This window comes from Bubalus kerabau, chromosome 21 (genome assembly GCF_029407905.1).
Source record: "Bubalus kerabau isolate K-KA32 ecotype Philippines breed swamp buffalo chromosome 21, PCC_UOA_SB_1v2, whole genome shotgun sequence".
Lineage (NCBI taxonomy): Eukaryota > Metazoa > Chordata > Mammalia > Artiodactyla > Bovidae > Bubalus > Bubalus kerabau.
This window is the reverse complement of record NC_073644.1, coordinates 51,404,532-51,426,512: the sequence shown is the minus strand read 5'-3', so window position 1 is coordinate 51,426,512 and position 21,981 is coordinate 51,404,532. Positions and strand designations below refer to the sequence as shown.

General features: G+C 52.2%; 1 protein-coding gene across 2 annotated transcripts in view; it reads right to left on the bottom strand.

Moving 5' to 3' along the window:
* Nucleotides 1-21,981, bottom strand: part of CTIF (cap binding complex dependent translation initiation factor) — a 316,318-nt gene that overhangs the window by 233,584 nt on the left and 60,753 nt on the right. For both annotated transcript variants that reach the window (XM_055558868.1, XM_055558866.1), the window contains exon 2: nt 7,027-7,228. In XM_055558868.1, the coding sequence (XP_055414843.1) occupies nt 7,027-7,206 (180 nt within the window). In that variant the 5' untranslated portion in view covers nt 7,207-7,228. The remainder of the gene's footprint in view (nt 1-7,026; nt 7,229-21,981) is intronic.

The following is a 21,981-nucleotide window of genomic DNA, read 5'->3' as shown; positions in this document are numbered from 1 at the left end:
GATCAGTCCTGACTATTCATTGGAAGGACTGATGCTGAAGCTGAAGCTCTAATACTTTGGCCACATGATGTGAAGAACTGACTCATTTGAAAAGACCCTCATGCTGGGAAAGATTGAAGGAGGGAGAAGAAGCGGGTGACAGAGGATGAGATGGTTAGATGGCATCAGCGACTCAATGGACATGAGTTTTGAGTAAATTTCAGGAGTTGGTGATGGACAGGGAAGCCTGGAGTGCTGCAGTCCGTGGGGTCACAAAGAGCTGGACATGACTGAGTGACTGAACTGAACTGAACTTCACAGCATTGTTATGTAAAGTAAATGAATTGACATGGACACCCCTCCCTGTCCTTTGGTAGTTCCTCCTCAGGGTCCCAACTTCTTGGAGCTCAGTCTTTGACCCTTTTGTCTAAGCTCCCTCACTCTTTGGGTTTAAAATGCCACCCCTATGTCACTATTTACAAATGTAAATCTCCAGGTCATTCTCTTTCTCAGAACGCCACTCTGTATATTCAACTGCTTAATTGACATCTCTACCAAAACATCCAGTACTATCCTTTTCTCTTATTTATTTATTTTTTTAATTGGAGGAAAATTGTTTTACTATGCTATGTTGGTTTCTGCCATTGTTGTACAGCAGAATCCAGTACTATTTTAAACCTCTCACATCTGAAAACTGAACTCTTGACCTCCCCAACACTGATCTTCCAGGGTCTTCCATCTCATTTCTGGAAAGTCTGTCCTTCCACAGGCTCAGGCTATTGTCAAGGCCAGTCATGTTGTCTGTGCCTTAAAGTATGAGAAACTGACCATCTCTCACCACGTCCACAGTCCCACACGGCTCCAAGCTGCCATCAGTCTGACCTTGGCCAACCAAGGACTTCCTGGTCCCTTGCTTCCTTTCCGCCCTGCCCCTTGATGTTGCTGATTTTCCACAAAGCACCCAGAGTGGCTCGATCTAACCAATAGCACCTCTCTCCTCTGCTCAAAACCCTCCAGCATCTCACTGACCAGGCCCCACAGGTGTGGCTCTTTGCCCCCAGCAGACTGGCCCCAAAGCTACTTCTCAAAGTGGGGTACACTCCCACACCAGGGCTGTGTTCCTGACATCCCCTCTGCCTGGAAGGCTGGTTTCTTAGTGGCCTCACTCTCACCCTCTTCAAATCTTTACTCAAAGGTCTAAGCAAGTCTTCTAGACAGCCCAGCACCCCGGGCCCTTCCCGCCTCTTTCACGCATACATCACCTTCTAACATCCTGTTTCCTTCCTTGTCCATCACCTGTCTTTCTCCCTCTGAAGGTAAGTTCTATTCATGACTTTATCCCCAGAGCCTAGAACAGGGCCTGAATTAATCATTCTTAGCTCTAATTATATTTCATTATTTAGCCAATGGTAACTGGCCGGTTTCAGCAACTGTACTTTATGCCCAAACCACCAAAAAATGTATAGGAGACCGAGCTAAATAAGTAAACAAGCTAAAAGCTACATGTATGCTAGAAGCTCAACTCTTCAGAGGTATATTAAGAAAAAAATAATACACAAAAGCTATACTAGTTTTTATCATAAAATTATGGTGGGCTTCTTTCTGTTTTCTGATTGTCTCTGTTTTTCTACTGTTGCTTTAAAAGTAAAATAAAAATTTAACTTGTTTTTAAAAACAACTGGTAATCAGGTTTAAAAGGGCTCAGCCTCACTAAAAATCAAGAAAATGCAAATTAAAGTGACAAGAGACCATTTGTCTCAATCCACTGGTAGTCCTGTGAATGATACAACAGGCCTTCTGGAGAGCAATTTGGCAACAGCTATTAAATCTGATTCTATTTCTCAGCATCCACCTAAAGAAACACTTTTACATGTGTAGGAGGAGACACGTTCAGAAGTGTTTGCTGATGTATTCTGTATCTCCAGGGGAAATTCTGAAAGTGATCTGAATGTCCAGCAATAGGTGAATTGTTAAACTATGGGACATCCGTACTGTGGGTTTCTTTGCAGCCATTAAACAGAACACAGCAGATGTACAAGCCTGGAGGAATCACTAGGGCAAACAGCTAGGTGAAAAAGGTGAGTTCTCAAACAACATATTCCCCAGCTATGATATAAGATTTGGAAATAATATATTTCTGTAAGTCATTAAAAAGGTGAAGAAGTTAACTCATCATTCTGATGGAGGTAGAGGTAAGACAGTGGAATAAGGCAGTAGCTAATTAGCCTTTGAATTCTTAAGTATCATGAGAATATATGCATATAGTAATTATGTAATTAAAAATAAATTATCTTTTTAAATAAGGAGAAAGATAAAATGACTCCCCATATTCAACCACCCCACAGTTCCCCTTAAATTGACTTCTGTTAAGCCTTTCACATGTGGTCCACCATTGAGCACTTCCTCCTTTGAGCAACCATGGCAGGGAATAAGGATTCCAAGGGCAGGAGGAAATGAGGGAATGGGATAGAAGAGGGATGAGGGAACACTGCATAGGGAAAGCAGAATGCAAGGAAAAATGTGAAGAGAAAGAGGGAAGGAAAATGTTGTGAGAAACCAACTTCACACTGATCTGAATCCTCCTATTATCCATCTCTCTGTAAGGTCTCTTCCAAACGCATGACTTCCAAGGGCCTCACAGCATCCAAAAGAACTACAGGAAGTTATCTTCACCCTCACTGGCTCTTCACGTGACTTGTTACCAAGCATTCTGGGGAAACATGCTTTCATTAGACGTATCTATTCTTTACAACGTCCCTACATTCTATCCTTCCGAGAGAGTAGACCTCCAGGCCCTTCACCACGGAGGGGTGGGGAAGGGAGACAGACAAGTCCACCTGTGGCTGTGGTCATCAACCTGAAAAGGACGTCAGAGTCACATGGGAGCTGACAAGAATGTCAATGCCCAGACCCATCCCCATTCCACTCAACTCTGGGGTGGGACCTGCCCAAGCTCCCGAGCAATTCCGATGAACAGCCAGAGCTGTGAACACTGCTTTAAAGCTTGCTGATGGCCCATAAAACCATCAAGTAATATCAGAGGTGCCAAACTTCCCTACTTACAACATTCCAGTCTCTTCCTCAAAAGGTTACTGGTCAATGAGACTTGGAATCCCAATTCTCATTCTACAGGGGAAAAAAGTATACTAACCTCCCAGCAGCCTGCTAGTCACAGCCTGTACCTATCAGGGAACCAAAAGTAGGTGGGGAAGGGGTGGATCCCGGGGCCCAGCTCAGCCACCACCCAGCAGTGGCGTTTGGCTATGTCCCATCTCTCATCTCAGTTTTTCTCTTCTGCAGAATAGAGCCATCACCTCCCTCCTCCCAAGGACAGAGTAAGGACAACTTTCCTGATGTGCCTTTGTGGACTTGGAATCCATTGCAAGGGAGGCACTCTTAAAATGTGTGGGGTAATTTTAAATTGATGTCCCAAACATGTTAGGAAACTTAGAACATACATTCTCTGGGTTACTCACCTAGGATAAAAAGGAACCTCTCTCTCTTCTTCTCTCCCTTCCATCCATCCATCCATCCATTCATTTTCCTTCCTAGTTGTGGGTGGGGCAGGGGCAGGGGGAACACACTCTACAAGCATCTTGAGGTATTTTCTTCCCGAGAGTCAACTGTCATCTCTCAGATCCTAAAAAACGACCTCACCCACTGAAAAGCAACATTCTTCTCCACTCCCTCAAGTCTTCTCTAGGTTTCCAAGATTCTTAACAATTTTCTCTCCCAGAAATATCAAAACACCACTGCAGACAGGCAGCCTGGGACATTCTCTGAGGTTTTTTTGGTTTTGTCTTTGGCTTCCCTTTAAAACAGTCATCAGGTTAAACAAAAACAAGCAAAAGTGCTTTGGCAGAAAGGTTTCCCTTTAAGTGGTGTCAATAAAGAGATTGTGTTTTTTCCAAAGAAGTAGTTATACCGACACGTCTAACCCTGGCCTTGCTTAGAGTCGCCACTGCTGCCCCCACCCCCGGAGTCTGGACTCCAGCTGTTCAGGGTTGTGGGGGAGCAGCTGGTGGGAGCAGGACTGGAATGTACGCCCCTTGGCCAGCAGTGCGCAGGCGGATCCCAGGATCCTGCCAGGTGCTTGCATTCTTCCAGGGAACCTCAGGGAATGCAGGCGGCTTAAGGAATGCATCTAGATGGCCCAAGTGTTTTCCACACTCTGCCTCACAGCTAGCATCTGTTTAACAGCTGCTCCAGATGTGGCTATCTGGGCATGGCTAGGCCCAACCTATCCCAGGAGTAGGAGCTGGGAGTGCAGGGCCCAGATTGAGGCTCTGTGTCCTGAGAGCTCAGCTGGTCCTACAGAGAGGGCAGAGGCACTGGGAAGGCCCCTCCTTCCAAATTCTCCCTGATGGGAATGGAGATTCTACCACTCGCAAAGCGTTCCCCTGGGGTGAAGCTTCACAGCTTCCTGAGACCCCTCTCTTGGAAGAGCCCATTTCACATGGAGGAAACTTCAGGGGATGCTCTGCTAGAGGCCACCGGAGTCCCCTACACCGTGAGGGAGACAGGCAGCACATGCCAGACCAGCCCCGTGCCTCTCCATGGGGCTGGAGCCAAGGCCAAGCCCTCTCATCTACTCAAGGCCTTTGCTCCAGCAACCAGCCCCTCTGCCCTTGACCACTCCCATCCAGGCTTATGCCTCCACCGCCTTTGATGACATCTTCCTGACATCCCATTTACAACTGCAAACACCTCCTGACCCTCATCACTCCTCACACTCCATTTTCTTGATTTATTTTCCCCCAGAGCAGTTGCCATCCACCACCGGAATAAGGGCCACAAGGGGTGAGCTCTTCCTCTCTTTTGCTCACTCCTGGGTACATGGTCCTAGGACAGCGCCAGGTGCGCAGCAGGTGTTCACTACACACTTGCAGCTTGAATACTGAACAGATTACAGGCTCGCTACTACCTGTGATCTTAGAACTTCAAGGACACCCAGGAAAGCATCACATATATTTCCATTTCTCTCTCAGGGCTGATCTTCCCTTCCCTACCCTCCAATGGGGATAAGGCAGGCAGTACCATGGCTTTGAAACAGGAGGGAAGGGGACCGAGCGCAACCTCGAGAACAACATAAGTCATGAAAGTGAAAGTCGCTCAGCTGTGTCCAACTCTTTGCAACCCCATGGACTGTACAGTCCATGGAATTCTCCAGGCCAGAATACTGGAGTGGGTAGCCTTTCCCTTCTCCAGGGGTTCTTCCCAACCCAGGGATCCAACCCAGGTTGGATCTCCCACATTGCAGGCGGATTCTTAACCAGCTGAGCCACCAGGGAAGCCCAAGAATACTGGAGTGTGTAGCCTATCCCTTCTCCAGGGGATCTTCAACCCAGGAATCAAACTGGTGTCTCCTGCCTTGCAGGCGGGTTCTTTACCAACTGAACTATCAGGAAAGCCCCAGAGTCCACATACCAGGGAAGCCATATAGTCATAGGACATGACAAAAACCGATTAGAACTACCTAGATCCAAGATGGCGAAAGATTCAACTTTCAGATTCAACTTGAGCCTCATTATATCTTCATTGTAATATATTAGCTAAATGACACACTCACCAGCACCATGACAGTTCAGAGCTAACCATAAAAGGCTAAATAGTGGGCAGCGGCCCAATGCCTGGAAATCCTTGCCCTTCCTCCCACACTAAAGAGTTGGAATCCTCCCACTCATTAGCCTGTGAAATTACCCAGCCCATAAAAACTAACCAAGCCGTATTTCAGAGCCTCTGGTCCTCTAAGATGGCCCACACTCTATGGAGTATGTTTCACTCTAAATAAATTCACTTCTTACCTATCATCTTGTCTCTCATTGGATTCTTTCTGAGACATCAAGAACCCAAGCTTCACGAAGTCTTGACAAGTGTGCAATCTCAACTAAGAGCGTGGGTTCAAGTCCCAATCTGAGCTGCACTGTTTTGGTTTCAGAATTTCCCAGGGCCACTCCTGGTCCTGAGTGCCGGGAAAGCCACAAGTTCATCCTGGCCGTCTAAAATCTGGAGGGTCTGGATCTGCTGCCCACCTAAGATGGTGAGTTAGACTGCTGCACTTGGCTTTCCTCCAAACCAGGGGCCACATGTGGCTCCTCACTACTTGGGAGGGAGCCCTGGGCTTGAGGGTGGACAAGTACAAGAGATCAACGTGGGGCCTCAGACCCTGAGCAGAAGAGACCCTCCTGAACCTCCAGATACAGACAACACCCTGCTCCTCCAGAGTTTTTGAGCCTCTTATCACCTCTGAACTTTCAACATTCCTGAGATGGCAGGATCATCGTCATTCACCAGGTAAGAAAGCCAAGCCTCAGAGAAGTTGAGGGGTCTGCTTGCCTGAGGTCACACAGGCAGCTAGAAGCAATATGGAACCAACTGTTGAACAATGATCTACTGAGGATTTATCATGCTCAGCAAAGATGTACTTGACATGGTCACTTCCCTTAATGGTTCATTCTACTCTGGAGAACTGGAAACTTCCAAATCTTGACCCACAGTCTTTCAGCAGAGTTCACCTTCCACCAGGGCTGCCACAGAGTGGCCAGCAGCAGGGAAGCTCCAGAGCTTCAGACCTGAGATTCTGGTCTGAAGGCTTCATGTGCATCATGAGGTCTGGCACACAGAGCCCTGGCTGAGGCCTGAGAGACACGATCTTTGGCTGCCAACAACTGCCTGTCTTCAACATCAGAGGACCCATTCAGAAGTGACAGACTTTTGATGGTGTGCCTTTGGATGAGCTTCAATCATCATGTCTGCTAGAACATGAGCTTGTGGCTCATGGAGCAGGGAGCAGTGCCTTGCACACAGCAGGTGCTCAATAAACGAGGGTTCCATGAATTGTGAGTCTGCCAGGCCTGAGCTGCCCAGTGGGGTCAGAGGGGCCAGGAGTGCACAGCTGGGGGCTTCCTGCCTGGATCCCACACTCTGGTTAGGGGGCCATCCCCACCTTGGCAATCTAGGGCTGCACGACCGGACGCTGCCTGGAGCCAGGGCCCCTTAGCACCCCTCTGAGCTTGCTGAGCCCCATGCCCTCCCGGGCGGTGTTACCTGGGAGACGTGGGACTGCGTCTTCTCACTCTCGCCATCACCCTCCGTCTTGTCGGCCAGCAGCCCCTGCACCTGGTACTCCAGCACGTAGCTGTCGATGAAGCGCTCCAGCTCCTCGATCTCCTGGGAGCGGCTGCTCCCGGCCTCAGAGGAGGCGGACGCTGCTGAAGAGTTCTCCATCCCTCCCTCTCAGGGGCCTGGGCTGCAGGAGGCAGAGGACAGATGGGCTCGGTGAGAGGACGCTGCTGGAGGCAGAGATGGGGACCCCACCTGAGAAGTCCTCCCCCTCCCGGAGGCACTCCCTCATCCATGCTGCCCTCTCCTAAGCCCTTGAGCAGTCAGTGGGGCGCTGGCTGGCCTTTAGCGAGTGAAGAGGAAGCTGTGATTCCTCCTGGGGGGTCGGGAAGGAGACTCAGGCCCAGAGAAGGGCCAGTATTGTGCCTAATTGTCCAGCATTGTAACTGGTGCCATGCTGGGTGTCAATTCATACCTAGACCTTACCACTCAGGAGAAAGTGGAAAATTGGACCCAGCCTACCACCCCGACCCCATTTCCCAACATGGAGTTAACAAATCTATCATAAAGCAGAATAAGACTGACCACAGGTGTCTATGTCCCTGACTCCAGCATTGAGACATACAGGGGGTCCCCAGACACAGACGCTTTAAAGGGCCTGCACCTCCAAGGAATACCTCCTTCCAAAGACATGTTTTCTTTTTGCACACCAGACTATTCCTAAATTTGGTGAAGACGGTAGGCGATAACGTGATTCTGCAGCCCTGTTAATGGTGTGTCCAGTAGGACACACGCTATACTCAGTCTGTAAGGACATGACTAGCTTTTAATGATACAATGTGTAAGGCCCAGCGGGTTGTCTGGGAGGGCATGGTTCAGCCTTGGACACTGCCTGGTCACCCTCCATAGGAGCATGACACCCTCATTTACAGCTCAGGCCCTCTCTCTGAGAAGCTTAACATAAAGTTTGACCAGTGTTCCATGGATATCTATTAAAGTCCACCAATAAAACTGCTGTCCCTAGGAGGAATTCCCTGGCAGTCCAGGGGTTAGGACTCTGCACTTCCACTGCATAGGACATAAGTTCCATCCCTGGTCAAGGAACTAAGATCCTATATGCCTTGAGGCATTGCTTAAAAAAAATAAAAAGCTGTCCGTCTCCAAGAGGACTGGTTAACCTAGCAGCTGCAGGGGCCCAGGCTTGCAGGGACACCTCCACTGTCCACTCTTGTCCTCAAAGCTCCCCACAGCCCACCTGGAAGTTGAGAAAGCTAGAACCATTCTTACCACTAGGTCCCTTCCTAGCAGGGACACCCCCCAACTCCTGCTCCTGACAGGAAGGGGCTTTAAAGCTGGTCTGGCGTCCCTTCCACTCTCTGGAAATCAGTGCTTTCCAGGGGGAGCCGACTGAGCAGAAAAAGCAGAGATTGCACACGGCTTCACCATCAGAACTAGTACAAGGGTCCTCTACCAAATCACCACCCTTAGACACACACAGTGAAGTGAGTGAGGTCGCTCAACAAAGACCCAAGTAAATGCGCAGGCTGAGACCACAAAGGGCTTTCGGCGCCTTGAACGTGTTGTGGATAATAAAGACAACTTCCTAGTATGTTTAGAGGAACACTTGAATTTCAAAACCTTGGATTACTGAGAGCTTTTTTAGGACACAGTTATTCACCAACACTTAAGAGTTTGTTGAGTTTTCAATCGTAATGAATCCAAAACAGGACAAGCAGCAGCCCGAGGGGTTCCAGAAATGCTGCGAGACCATGAATGCTGACTCCCCCAAACCCTCGACAGGCTCCCTGGAGGCTGTGCGGACCATGGGAAGGATGGTCACACAAGCGGACACACATTCTCCAGCTGATTTCTGGATTCAGGTTTTGGCTCTTGGCTGCTGCATGAGTTCCAGCCTCCCTTGGACCCCAGACCAGCTACAGAGGGTAGGTGCTGGGCTTCTGAGCTCAGTAACCTCGGGGCTCGTGGGTGCGTCCACCTGCCCCAGAGGGAGGAGACTGTGGTTTCAGGCTTGGGTGCTCTCTTCAGACTAGGGGAACACAGGGATGGGGGCCTGGGTGGCGGTGAGTGTGCAGGCAGGCACTTTGCTCAGATTGAAATAAGTGTGCCTAGTGGTGCGAGGGCCACTTCCTCCACCTGCCATTCAAGGGCCACAGTGGTCTTACGTCCTTCCTACCACCAACCCCACCGCTCAGACAGCTGCCTCCTGCCCCCTGGCCACTCTGCTTTTTGTCCTGAATGTAAGTCAAGTGTGGCAGGCTTCAGAACTCAAGAGAGCCCTGAGCATACACTTTCTCCCAGTTACTCAATCAAACATTAACCTAGGAACTCCTGGGAGAGGATTTTGTAAATGTAATTAAACACCAAGTCAGCAGATCTGAAGACTCAGAGTATTCAGGAAGGCCTGACCCAATCACATGAGCCCCTTACATGTGGGGCTGGAGGGAGAGACAGAGTTGCTGGCCTGAAGGAGAAGGAATGTGTGCAAGGTTCGTGGGCAGCCTTGAGAGGCTGAGAGCCATTCCTGGTCAATGACTGATCAGGAAACGTGCTTCCGGCCTGCAACAGCAAGAAGTAAATTCAACAAGCCCTGAGTTTGGGGGCAGGTTTTGTCTCTCAGAGCCTCCAGACCAGAACTCAGCCTGACCGACACCCTGATTTCAGCTTCCTGCTATACCGAGAGGGGCTTCTGACTTCCAGCCCTGTGAGATGATAAACAGGCATCATTCTAAGCCTTTAAGTTTGTGGCAATAAACCACTAACACGGGATGCTCTTTCTGCCTCTGTGCTTTTGCTCACACTGTGTCCCTCACCCAAAGTCATTTTCCCCTTCCTTCCACCTGCCCAATCTCAGGGTCCTTATACTCACGAGGGGCTAGAACCTTAGAGGCCAGTGCCAACTAGCCCAATCCCTGGCTTTAACAGCAGTGAGTGGGCAAAGCATTCACCCAGTCTCAGTCTAGGGGTATGAATACGGCAACCCCTATTTATAACACGAGCTGCTAATGTACCTGCACGAGTAGCCTGGAACAGCACCCTCCTCAGCACTCCATCCAAGGCCTTCATCCACTTACCCCTCAGTGTAACTCTATGCAATTGATACAAAAAGAGAAAACTAGGGTTCAGAGAGGTTAAGTAACTTGCCCAAGATCACACAGTGGAGTTCCAGGTCGACCTACACCTCACTGCTTCTTTTTTTTTTATTAGAATATAATTGCTTTACAACATTGAGTTAGTTTCTACTGTACAACAAAGTGAATCAGGTATGCGTGCGTGCTAAGTCGTGTCCAACTCTGCACGACCCCATGGACTGGTGTAGCCCGCCAGGCTCCTCTGTCCATGGGATTCTCCAGGCAAGAATACTGGAGTGGGTTGCCATGTCCTTTTCCTGGGGATCTTCCTCACCCAGGGATCAAAGCTGCACCTCTTACATCTCCTACATTGGCGGGGGGGCGGGTCCTTTACCACTAAAGCCACCTGGGAAGCCCAACTCGGGTATATGCATACGTACATCCCGCCCTTCTGGACCTTCCTCTCACCGACCCCCCACCCTGCACCCGCCATCCCACCCATCTAGGTCATCACAGGGCATGGAGCTGAGCTTTCTGGGCTTTACCATCCCACCTCCTGGCAGCCTGCTCAGGCCCTCAGGAAATCTCCCACTCCTTTTACCACCGCCCTTCCAAAGCCCAGTGAATTCTTCAGTGCTGTGTGTGTGTGTGTGTGTGTGTGTGTGTGTGTCCTAACCTCTACTGGTCTGCAGGCTCGAGAGGGCTGGGCCCCGTGCCTCGCTCACGCATGGCCCTGGGCAGGCGGCCGGCCTCAGCAGGATGGGGTGATAAGGTCAGTGCCCAGAGAAGGCTGAAAAGGAGCTGCCTGCAGAAAAGGCCAATGTCTAAGGCCCCGCCCATGATTCCTCGAAGAACTTCAGATCTTATCACGGGCTTCTGGCTCCTGTCTCAGGAGCGGGCAGAGGGCTGGGCTCTGTAGGAACTAGACAGGAGTGTTTCCAGGAGGACCGAGTGCCCGGCCCGGCCTACACAGCAGGCTCAGCCCTGCCCTGCTGGGCCTTCCCATGGGCCTGTCACGGGGTCACACCATCGTCCCGGGAGGGAGGCGGGGGGCAGAAATCACCCCCTCCTGGCTCACTGAGGAAAGGGGGGACTTGAGACACATTCCCACCCTGGAGAATCCTGGTGCCCAGAGGGAAAAGGAGCAGCCCCCACACTGGTCGCTGGTCTTGGAGACGCCCTCCTACTCTAGTCACTGCGGCCCAGGCAGGGTCTCCCGCGCAGCCTGACTGCTCGTCCCCTCGGCTGCCCAGGGCTCCTCGGACACACACCAACAGCCCCTGCAGGAGCCCCGTTGGCCCCTGCACCTCGGAGCGGGAGGAGCTGACAGCCGCCGCGGCAGCCCTGGATGGGGACAAACCCTCCCTCTAGGTCTCTCAGATAACAGCTGAGGCGCCTACTCCGTGGTCCCTCAGGGCGACCCAGGGCACAGAGCCCAGAGGCCCAGTAGTGACCAGTCCGTGACGCCCCTTTGCCGACCCCCTCCTCCTGTGTCTCTCCCCCCAGGGAGATCCATTCCTGGGGCATCACTTGGGTTGGGCTCATTTGTCTGTTCTACAATGAACCCCAACCAGGGTGCAGGTCCCTCCTTCAGAAGAAAAGCCCCGAGATTTCTCTCTTTACTGGAGAAGAGGGAGGTGGAAGAGAGGAGACTGGGGCTACATCATCCATCTCCTAGGCCATTAGCCAGGCACTCACTCCCCCACTTTCAATAAAGGTAAAGTATCTATAATTCAAAACATACCACTGAAGCCATTTTCAAGCATATAATTCAGTGGCATTAAGTACATTCATCAAGCTATGGTTTTTCCAGTGGTCATGTACGGATGCGAGAGTTGGACTACAAAGAAAGCTGAGTGCCGAAGAATTGATGCTTTTGAACTGTGGTGTTGGAGAAGGCTCTCGAGAGTCCCTTGGACTGCAAGGAGATCCAACCAGTCCATCCTAAAGGAAATCAGTCCTAGGTGTTCACTGGAAGGACTGATGCTGAAGCTCAAACTCCAACACTTTGGCCACCTGATGCGAAGAACTGACTCATTGAATAAGACCCTGATGCTGGGAAAGATTGAAGGCAGAAGGAGAAGGGGATGACAGAGGATGAGATGGTTGGATGGCCTCACTGACTCGATGGACATAAGTTTGAGCAAGCTCCAGGAGTTGGTGATGGACAGGGATGCCTGGCATGCTGCAGTCCATGGGGTTGCAAAGAGTCAGACATGACTGAGCGACTGAATTGAACTGAAGTACATTCACAGTATTACGTAAGCACCATCACTATCTATTTCCAGAAAATTGTCATCCCCACAGAAACCTGGTGCCCATTAAACAGCCCTGCATCCCCTGCTGCAGCCCCTGGCAACTGCTCTACTTTCTCTCTGAACTTGGCTCCTCTGCATACCTCATTTAGGTGGCGTCATACAACATCTGTCCTTTTGTAACTGGCTTATTTCACTTCTAATGTTTTCAAGATTCATTCATGTTGTAGAATGTGTCAGAATTTCACACCTTTTTGTGGATGAATAAGACACTGTGTTACAATAACAGACTTATGTATGGACCACATTTTGTTTATCCATTCACTCATCAATGGACACTCAGGCTGTTCTCACCTTTGGCTATTGTGATTAATGCTGCTACGAACATGGGTGTACAAGTACCCATTTGAGTTCCTGTTTGTAATTCTCTGGGGTAAAAGCCTAGAAGGACCTCTCTGCTTTTAACGTAAAAACAGTGAGGAGGCCCAGAGTGAACTCCAGGCTGGTGGAGACCAGGGAAATAAAGAGATACTTCTCTCCAGGACTTGTTCTGCTCCCTTCCGGCTGGTGATCTGGGGTCTCCTCCTGGCTCCGCTTCTCATTCACAGCAAGATTAGGATATGTGCTCAGTCACTCCAGTTGTGTCCAATTCTTTGCGACCCCATGGACTGCCGCTCACCAGGCTCTTCTGTCCATGGGATTCTCCAGGCAAGAATACTGGAGTGGGTTGCCATGCCCTCCTCCAGGGGATCTTCCCAACCCAGGGATCGAACCCATGTCTCCTGCACTGGCAGGTGGGTTCTTCACCACTACCACCACCTGAGAAGCATGGATCAGGGTGGGGAATCCCCAAACAGCTAGGCTGCTGGGTAAGCTGAGAGCCAGCAAGAAGAGCTTCTGTTTTAATGATCAGTGAAAAGTGGAAAGGGGGCTGGGCCCAGAGGAAGAAAAAGAGGAGAGGTTGGACGAGGAGAAGAAACACCTCTTGTAGCTGCAGCCATCCAAGATGTGGCCTGTGGGGCTGCAGCCAGATCTCAGGAACATGCCCTTCTGCCTTTGGGGCTCCCCTCCTCACGCCGCCGTGCCCCCCAGCCCCTGCCAGATGATGGATGCCCAGGAACAAAAAGGCAGGCAGCAAGCGTGGGGAAAATGCTGAGGCCGCACTTTGCTGTAAAGGGCAGGCAGCCCCGGAGCCTGCAGTCAGGAGGCGGGGCCTGGGTGGGCACAGCTGCAGGAGGGGCACAGAGGGGCTGAGGCCATGGGGCGTTGTGATTCCTTGGGAAACTAGTGTCAGCAAAGGCACTTCTGCTGACGCCGCAGGCTCAGGCTGAGGTCAGGAATCTCGCTCCCCTCACCCTCGGGGCCTGCCTGCCTCTCAACCTTCGCAGGGGCTCACAGAGCTACATCAAGGACGCGGGGTCTACAGGAGAAGGCAGGGCCCAGAGAGGAGAAGCTGGAACCATCCCAGCCCTCTCAGCATCCTTTCGCATCGGCCCTGTGACAAATGGCATTAGCAGCTGTAAATGTAGCCAATCCCTTTAAGAACAGCCAGGCATTAGAGGAATTACCTCCTCCCCAACCCCCAGGACCAGTTCAGTGACCTGCCAACCAGATGAGAGCCTCTGCTTCACGGACGGCCAGCTCTTCTCGGGGGGCACCCAACAATTCCAGGCCCCGGAAAGGGCAGCCCTGTACCCCTCACCCTCCAGCGGACCCTTTCGCCTCAGGCCTTCAGCACACAGCTCAGCCAGGACTTCCTCAGAGAGGAAGCCCAGGGCTCATTTCCCGGCTTTCGGCTCCACAAAGGGTCTGGCCTCCTGGCCCACAGGCCCCGTAGGGAGTGGGATAGTGACCCCGGGGGGACTCACGGGTCTGTCCCCCCAAATCCAGCAGGACAGCAACTCTGCAGACAGATAACAGGCCCCTCTGAGCTGTGGTGGGCGGCAGGGCCCAGCCAGTCAGCACCACTCCCCCACTGTGGAATGAATCGCATCCACCCACTGCTTCTCCACCACCCCTTTCTCAAGCTGCTGGGTCTCAGTCCCCAACCCGGACCCCCTCCAGCGGGCGCTCCTGGTGACCCCACTCCACACCAAGGCCTGCCCTTCTCCCTTTCCGCCTCCACACAGAGCTGACAACTGGCACCTACACACAGAGCCTGTAGCCCCCAGAGCAGGGCCAGGCCAGGCTGCCCCGCCGGGAGTGTGGGAGGAGAAAGGCCAGCTGCCAGGGGAGGAGGGCGCCCAGAGCCCTCCCCGAGGAAGCCACGGGCACCCCCTTCACCATGTCCTGTTGCCAAGCCACCCCTCCAAGTCCAGCCCACGTCCCACCTCCTGCACAGACAGGACTCAGGAAGAATGCCTTCCCTTCCCCTCAAGCTGCAGCCCTCATGCTCAGCCACTGATGCCAGTGCTGGCCCGGGACTCTGGGCCTGCCAGTGTTCACCACAGAAAAGCAGGGGGCTTTGGGAGAGGCCTCTGTGCACAGGAGCCTCAGACCCTCAACCACCGGAAGTGGAGAAGTTCAGAAACACCAGGAGGAGCTGGAGGCTACCTCAGATATCAGTATCGCTTACCGTCGCAGAAGTGAGGACACCCGGTGTCCCCCACATGATACCAGTGTAACCCTCTGTCACTCAAACATCAGACAGGGCTTAGCTAGGGTGGTGTTTTTCTAACTGCAGGTCTCCGTGGCTTTTGTGGACCGCAAAATAAACTGAAAAAAATCCAGGAGACACAGGTTCGATCCCTGGCTGGGGAAGATCCCCTGGAGGAGGGCATGGCAACCCACTCCAGTATTCTTGCCTAGACAATCCCATGGACAGAGGAGCCTGGTGGGCTACAGTCCATGGGGTCACAAAGAGTCAGTCACGACTGAGCACACACAAGACAAAATCATGATCTCAGCATTAAAATGGTAGAATGCAGTTGAAAATTCCAGTGAGTAACACACATTAAAAGTAGAACTATTGTTTCATGGAAATTTTGTCTCATCTAAATATATCACGGAAATATATTTTTATTTCTGTGATGCGTGGTCAAAAGAGTTTATGAAAAGTGGCCCAGAGCAGCACTTCCCAAACTTGCATGTATGCAGTGATCACAGGCGATCTTGTTAAAATGTGGATTTGGATTCAGTGGACCCCAGGTGGGGCCCGAGAGGCTGCATGTCTCACTAGCTCCCAGTTGGTGATGTTGCTGCTGGTCAGAGGACCATGCTTTGAATAGCCAAGATCTAGAAAAACCTGTCACATCCTTTCTATCCACTATTCAGCTATTCCATCCTGGCTGGAAGATGGGTAGATTCTCCATCCTGACTCTCTGGCCAGCTGGCCAGCTCCCAGGGTAAGGGGCAGTTTCTCTCATGGCTGACTTAGGGCCAGGCAGGACCTCAACAGGCTGAATGAGTGTTTATCTGTGGGCCCTAGGACCGCCTACTTCCACCCTGGGATCTCAGCATCAGGAACACATAACAGCGCTCGCTTAGAGTCCAACAGGGCCAGACATACCCAGCTGCTGTCACCAAGTTGGAGGGGCTCCTGAAATCTAAGCCATGTGACCTCAACAGATCTTAAGAGAATTCAGCGGTCCAGCCGCTGCTCTATCTCTGGATGCTCCTGCTGTCCTTTACCGTGTAGATGAGGACACTGGAGCCCAGAGAAGGGGAGGACCTGATCGGAGCCATTCAAATGCCTAATGGATAGAGCCTGGCCTGTAATGCAGGTCCCCAAGCCCCTGAGAGTCTCCCATCCCCAGAAAACCCCTCCTGAGCTGAGTCACCTCTCCCTTCCCCCCGTGATTGCCAATGTCTTTGGACCCCAAGAGCAGTTCTGGGTCACAGTCATTAACATCAGCCAGTTACTCCTAAATAACAGACGATGCCCAAGTCATTGCATCATTTTCACACCCTCACTCCACACAGGGCCCTGGGCCAAGCTCTGTGGATCTTTCAGAGCTTCCATGGAGAGACCACAGGACCCGGGCCTCACTGCTCTCTCCCCAGAGCAGCCTCCGGATAACTGAGAAGCTGGACTGGTTTTGCCAGCGGGGGGACAGATCACCACGAGCCTGGAAGGCAGGAGGGATGCTGTGAACCCTTCTCTCCCCAGCATGCTCACCACAGCAGCACCAGGAGAGGCATCTGAGAAGGGGATCGGGGGGAGATAGAACAGATGCACCCATCACGGTCCATGCACAGGACACCCCATCACATTCCAGTCTCCCAACTGGGATTTCCTCTGGAGGAAAAAGGGGCTTCCCAGGTGGTGCAGTGGTAAAGAATCCACTTGCCAATGCAGAAGACGCAAGAGATTCAGGTTCAATCCCTGGGTTGAGAAGATCCCCTAGAGGAGGGCATGGCAACCCACTCCAGTATTCTTGCCTGGAAAATCCCATAGGCAGAGAAGCCTGGCGGGCTACAGTCCATGGGGTCGCAAAGAGTCAGACATGATTGAGCAACTGAGAATGCACGCTGGAGGAAAAACAGACACTCTCCAACCCTGCAGAGGCCTCCATACCAGCAGAGGAGCCCAGACCAACTAGGAGGAGGGCATCCAGGATGGACTCGGGATGCGCAGCCCCTGCTCTGTCCCTGGGCGGCCCTGCTGTCCAGGTCGGCCCTCCCCTCCAGCCTCTGGGGCCAACAGGAGCCTCCACTGGGCTCCAGGCACCGACTCCACACCTGCTCCCTCAGCCAAGCACAGGCTGCCTCCTGACACCTTCTCATCCTCCCTTGTGCTGTTACCCAACTCTTATCCTGCTCTTGAATTTTTTATGGGGTTTTATCTTGTCCTGACAAGACTTCATGGTCCTTGGAGGCCCTGCTGCTTCCTGTATTTCTCACCATCCCAAGCCCAGGACGGCAGACTGGCCTACAGCTCCCCAGCCCTCTCATGTCCAGCCTGGGGCACTCCTTCCCCAAGAATGGGGTTCCCCAGCTCCTTTGCCCACTGCTGCTGGGCCCAGGCTCCCCTCCAGCCCCCTTCCCAGCTCTTAGAACGGTGCAGCCAAGGATGCTTGGGGGTGGGGAGGGCGGGGGGGAACCTGTCCCATCCCCCATCCCTACAGCTGCCAGAGTCACCTGGTCCCAGAACCAAGACTGCAACCTCTTCCCACCACATTCTAGACCTTTCTTAAGGCAATTCACCTCCACAGGTAATGAGCACCTGCTGTATGCTGTGCCCCACAGGTTTGAGGAAGCACGGAAGTCACAGGCCCCAGGGTCACTGGTCAGCCAGCCCCACACCTGGCTGGAGTCAGGTACCTTCTTCCCTGCCCCGTCCCCCTAAGACAGGGGAACATCACAGTTCTGGGTTCCAACGCTGGCTAAACCAAGCTCTGTAACCTTGGGTAGCCTGTTTCCGCATCTTTAAAGTTGACTGGTGATAAATGTACCATCTCGGTAAAGTGTTGGGAGGATGAAATGAGAAGGAACTCATGAGAAGTTGAGAGTGTGGGTCCCACCCCCAGCCTTCAAAAGCTTCCGAGTTGACAGACAAAGAATGGAAACTTGGAGCACGCCCGGGCGGGAGCCCCACGGTGCCCTGCTCTGAGCCCGGCACCGCACCTGGGAGAGCAGCCCAGGTGAAGGCCTCAGAGCTCCTCTGGGCCTGGTGGCCCAGCGCCAGTCTCAGGCGACACCCTCTCCACTGCCTCGTTCGGGGCATTCAGGGTCCCCACCATCCTGCTCCCTCCTGGCCAGGGCTTCGCGAGCCAGCCCAGCTGGAGCAGTGACAGGCCCGGGTGGTTTCCGAGAGGCTGGTGGGGGGTCTCAGGAGCTGGAGCAGGCTCGACACAGCCTGTCCCTGGGGGTGGGAGGGCAGGGGGCTATGATCTCTGGGCCGGTCTCACTGCTGAGGAGGACAGCTGGCTCCCTCCGAGACCAGCATCCCTTCCCTCTGCCCTCCTCACCCTACAGGCCGCTCAGTCAAGCCCACCTCCTGATGCCACCCTGACCATCCCAGCCCACAGAGTCCCCCCAAACATCCACAGCAGCTGCCCACTGGGCCTTTCAGTCTCTGTCCCCACCACCTTGGATGACCAACTCTTCCCGCACAGGCACGTAACCACAAAGCAGAGGCCGCAAAGGCTCATTCGGGGTCATGCCGTTTCGTCTGTGCAGTATTTTTAAAATATTCAAGCCAATTTTACAAACCAGAAGATGTCACGGTAAAATCCCCATTTCTGATTTTCTTCAAAGACTAGGAGATCCACCAATACTGGCCCACCTCCCCACGCTGGAAGCGTGACCAAAGCGAGGCTGAGCTCTTCAGACAGGGCAGGCAATGGCCAGTTCTCCACTGACCCCAACGCTCCCTAAAGTCTCCCCATGACCCACAGCCATCACTCTCATGAGGCTCCACTCACTCACACGTTACCTGCCTGGTCCTCGCCAACATCCAAGTTTGAGACCCTCCTGCAAGAAAGTAATGAGGAGTGTCCCTAAGAACCTGGCAATCAAGAACAAGGATTGTCCCCTGGGAGCTACAATGGGAAATCAATACACAACAGTCCAAAATAGAAACATGCAGAGTCACTGCAAAGGGGGAGAAAAGAAGGTTTCCGGATCATCAGGATGCCACCCTAACCTGGTTGAAGACAAGCCACAGAGTTATTACAGGAAGACTGTGTCACTCTGCGGGGATTGAGCTGCACTGGAAACAAAGAAAACTGTCAACCACAGAAGGCACTGTACCCCCAAAGTCTGTTCAGGGAAAGAGGAGCACCTCCTGGGTGTCTTGAGGGGGTCCAGGTAAATGGACAGGGTTGTCCCACTGCTCCCTGTAAAGCCCCCACCGCACTCCAGCTCAGCCCTAACGCGGTCTCGGGGGCTGCCTCCTTCCTCGGCTGAACTACAAGCTCTTGGAGGCCAAGGACACGCCTGCTCCTTCCCCTGTGACCTGGGAGCCAGACCTGAGCCCACTGCAGACATTCAGTTAATCACTGAGTATTTGATATGAAATTAAAAGACGCTTACTACTTGGAAGGAAAGTTATGACCAACCTAGATAGCATATTCAAAAGCAGAGATATTACTTTGACAACAAACGTTCGTCTAGTCAAGACTATGGTTTTTCCTGTGGTCATGTATGGATGTGAGAGTTGGACTGTGAAGAAGGCTGAGCGCCAAAGAATTGATGCTTTTGAACTGTGGTGTTGGAGAAGACTCTTGAGAGTCCCTTGGACTGCAAGGAGATCCAACCAGTCCATTCTGAAGGAGACCAGCCCTGGGATTTCTTTGGAAGGAATGATGCTAAAGCTGAAACTCCAGAACTTTGGCCACCTCATGCGAAGAGTTGACTCATTGGAAAAGACTCTGATGCTGGGAGGGATTGGGGGCAGGAGGAGAAGGGGACGACAGAGGATGAGATGGCTGGATGGCATCACTGACTCGATGGACGTGAGTCTGGGTGAACTCCGGGAGTTGGTGATGGACAAGGAGGCCTGGCGTGCTGCGATTCATGGGGTCGCAAAGAGTCAGACACGACTGAGTGACTGATCTGATCTGATCTGATTTGATATGAATTGGAGCATATAGAAGGCTGAGTGCTGAAGAATTGATGCCTTTGAACTAAGGCGCTGGAAAAAACTCTTGAGAGTCCCTTGGACAGCAAGGAGATCAAACCAGTCAATCCTAAAGGAAATCAGCCCTGAATATTCATTGGAAGGAACGATGCTGAAGCTGAAGCTCCCATACTTTGGCCACCTGATGTGAAGAGCTGACTCACTGGAAAAGACCCTGATGCTGGGAAAGACTGAAGGCAGGAGGAGAAGGGACGACAGATGGTTGGATGGCATCACTGACTCAATGGACATGAGTGTGAGCAAACTCTGGCAGAGACAGGGAAGCCTGGTGTGCTGCAGTCCACGGGGGTGCAAAGAGTCGGGCATGACTGAATTACTAGACAACAACAATTTGGGGCTTCCCTGGTGGTTCAGTGGTTAAAAAAAAAAAAATCCGCCTGCCAATGCAAGAGACATGGGTTCTATCCCTGGTCTCGGAATATCCCACATGCCTCGGAGCAACTAAGCCCGTGCATCACAACTACTGAGCCTGCGCTCTAGAGCCAGGGAGCCGCAACTACGGAAGCCCGTGCCCCCTAGAGCCCGTGATCCACAAGCCAAAGCAATGAGAAGCCCTTGCATTGCAACTGGAGAGCAGCCCCCGCTCACAACTAGAGAAAAGCCCTCACAGCAATGAAGACCCAGCACAACCACAAAGAAGTAAATACAGGGTTAAACAACAACACCTTGATGATGAATTCTCAGCAATCAGAAAATGGATGACAAGTAACTGAGGTTCTGTCCCTTTGGTAATCAGCAAGCAGGTAGCAGCTGGCTGCCAGTGGGCAGAGATGGGGGGGGGGCATGTTAGCAGTGAAATTAGCTAGCACGGCAGGCTGGGGGAAGACCCCTCTTTGGCTGACTAGCCTGCACGTATCACACACAATGCTGGAAGCCCACTGGACAGCAACCACAGGAATCTAAAACTTGACTCAGTGCCTGGGCGCTTATTATTCTCCCTGCATCTGCCAGGAACTGCGGGCAGAACTGAACAGCATGAGCCCAGGAGTGTAAAAACCACAGAAAATGGAAGCCCAGACCCCCTGATTCCAGGCCCTGAGCCAGCACACCCATGTTGCCCCTGCCTTTGGTGGAGGACCCCAAGAGGGGTGCTCCTACTCAGGGCCAGCTGCATTTGACCTTCACTGAAGCAGGAAAGCAAGCCATTAATATTATATTCCCCACAGACTGTACTCCCCATAGATTCCAAACTATTTCCCTCTAATATCATACTTACTTTTCAAATTAAACTATGCACGGTTCCCTTGACACACAAAAGAAAACAACTAGTATTTACTGAGCATTTACTATGTGCCAAACTCTGTGTTAAATGCTTGTCATATATTTTACATTAATCCTCAAGACACTCCTATAATGTAGGCACATTTTTGGTCCCATTGTACAAATCAGGAAACCGAGGCAGAGAGGAGTTGCCCAAGGTCATCTGTTAGGAGGTGAGGTGAGTCAGGTCTTGAGCCCAAATGGCTCCAAGACAGAGTACGTGGATGAAATAGAATTGAGGAGCCCAGAGCCCCACCCACTCAACAAACCAATCCTGGCCCAACATCGCCCATGAGCTGCTGGACCCGGTGGTCACTCCTGAAGCGGGCCCTGGAGCTGCTCCGGGTTAAGGCTTTGTGCCTTTCACAGGATAACAGAGTAAGTTGCCATCGGATGTGAACGACTGAGTCAGATCTTAAATTATCTGCTGAGCTTGGGCTGGGGCCCTGGGCCTCCTGCCCTTGGGTCTGTGCAGTCCAGCACCACCCTGGCAGATGTCTCTGTCACCCCATGTACGAGGGAGACAGGTGTGCGCCGCCACTTCCCTCTTACACACGAGGACCCTGGAACAATGTGCACATGGCTTCCCAACAGGAAGGACCACAACCCAGTCATCCTGACTCTAGCTCCAGGGGTTTCCCCAGGACCAGCAGCAGCTCAGGGTCCCACTGCCTTGTGGCATGAGCCAATAAATCACTGACCGTTCCCACCAGCTTGTGTTGTGATGGGGTAGAAACTGAAGGATGAAGGGGAA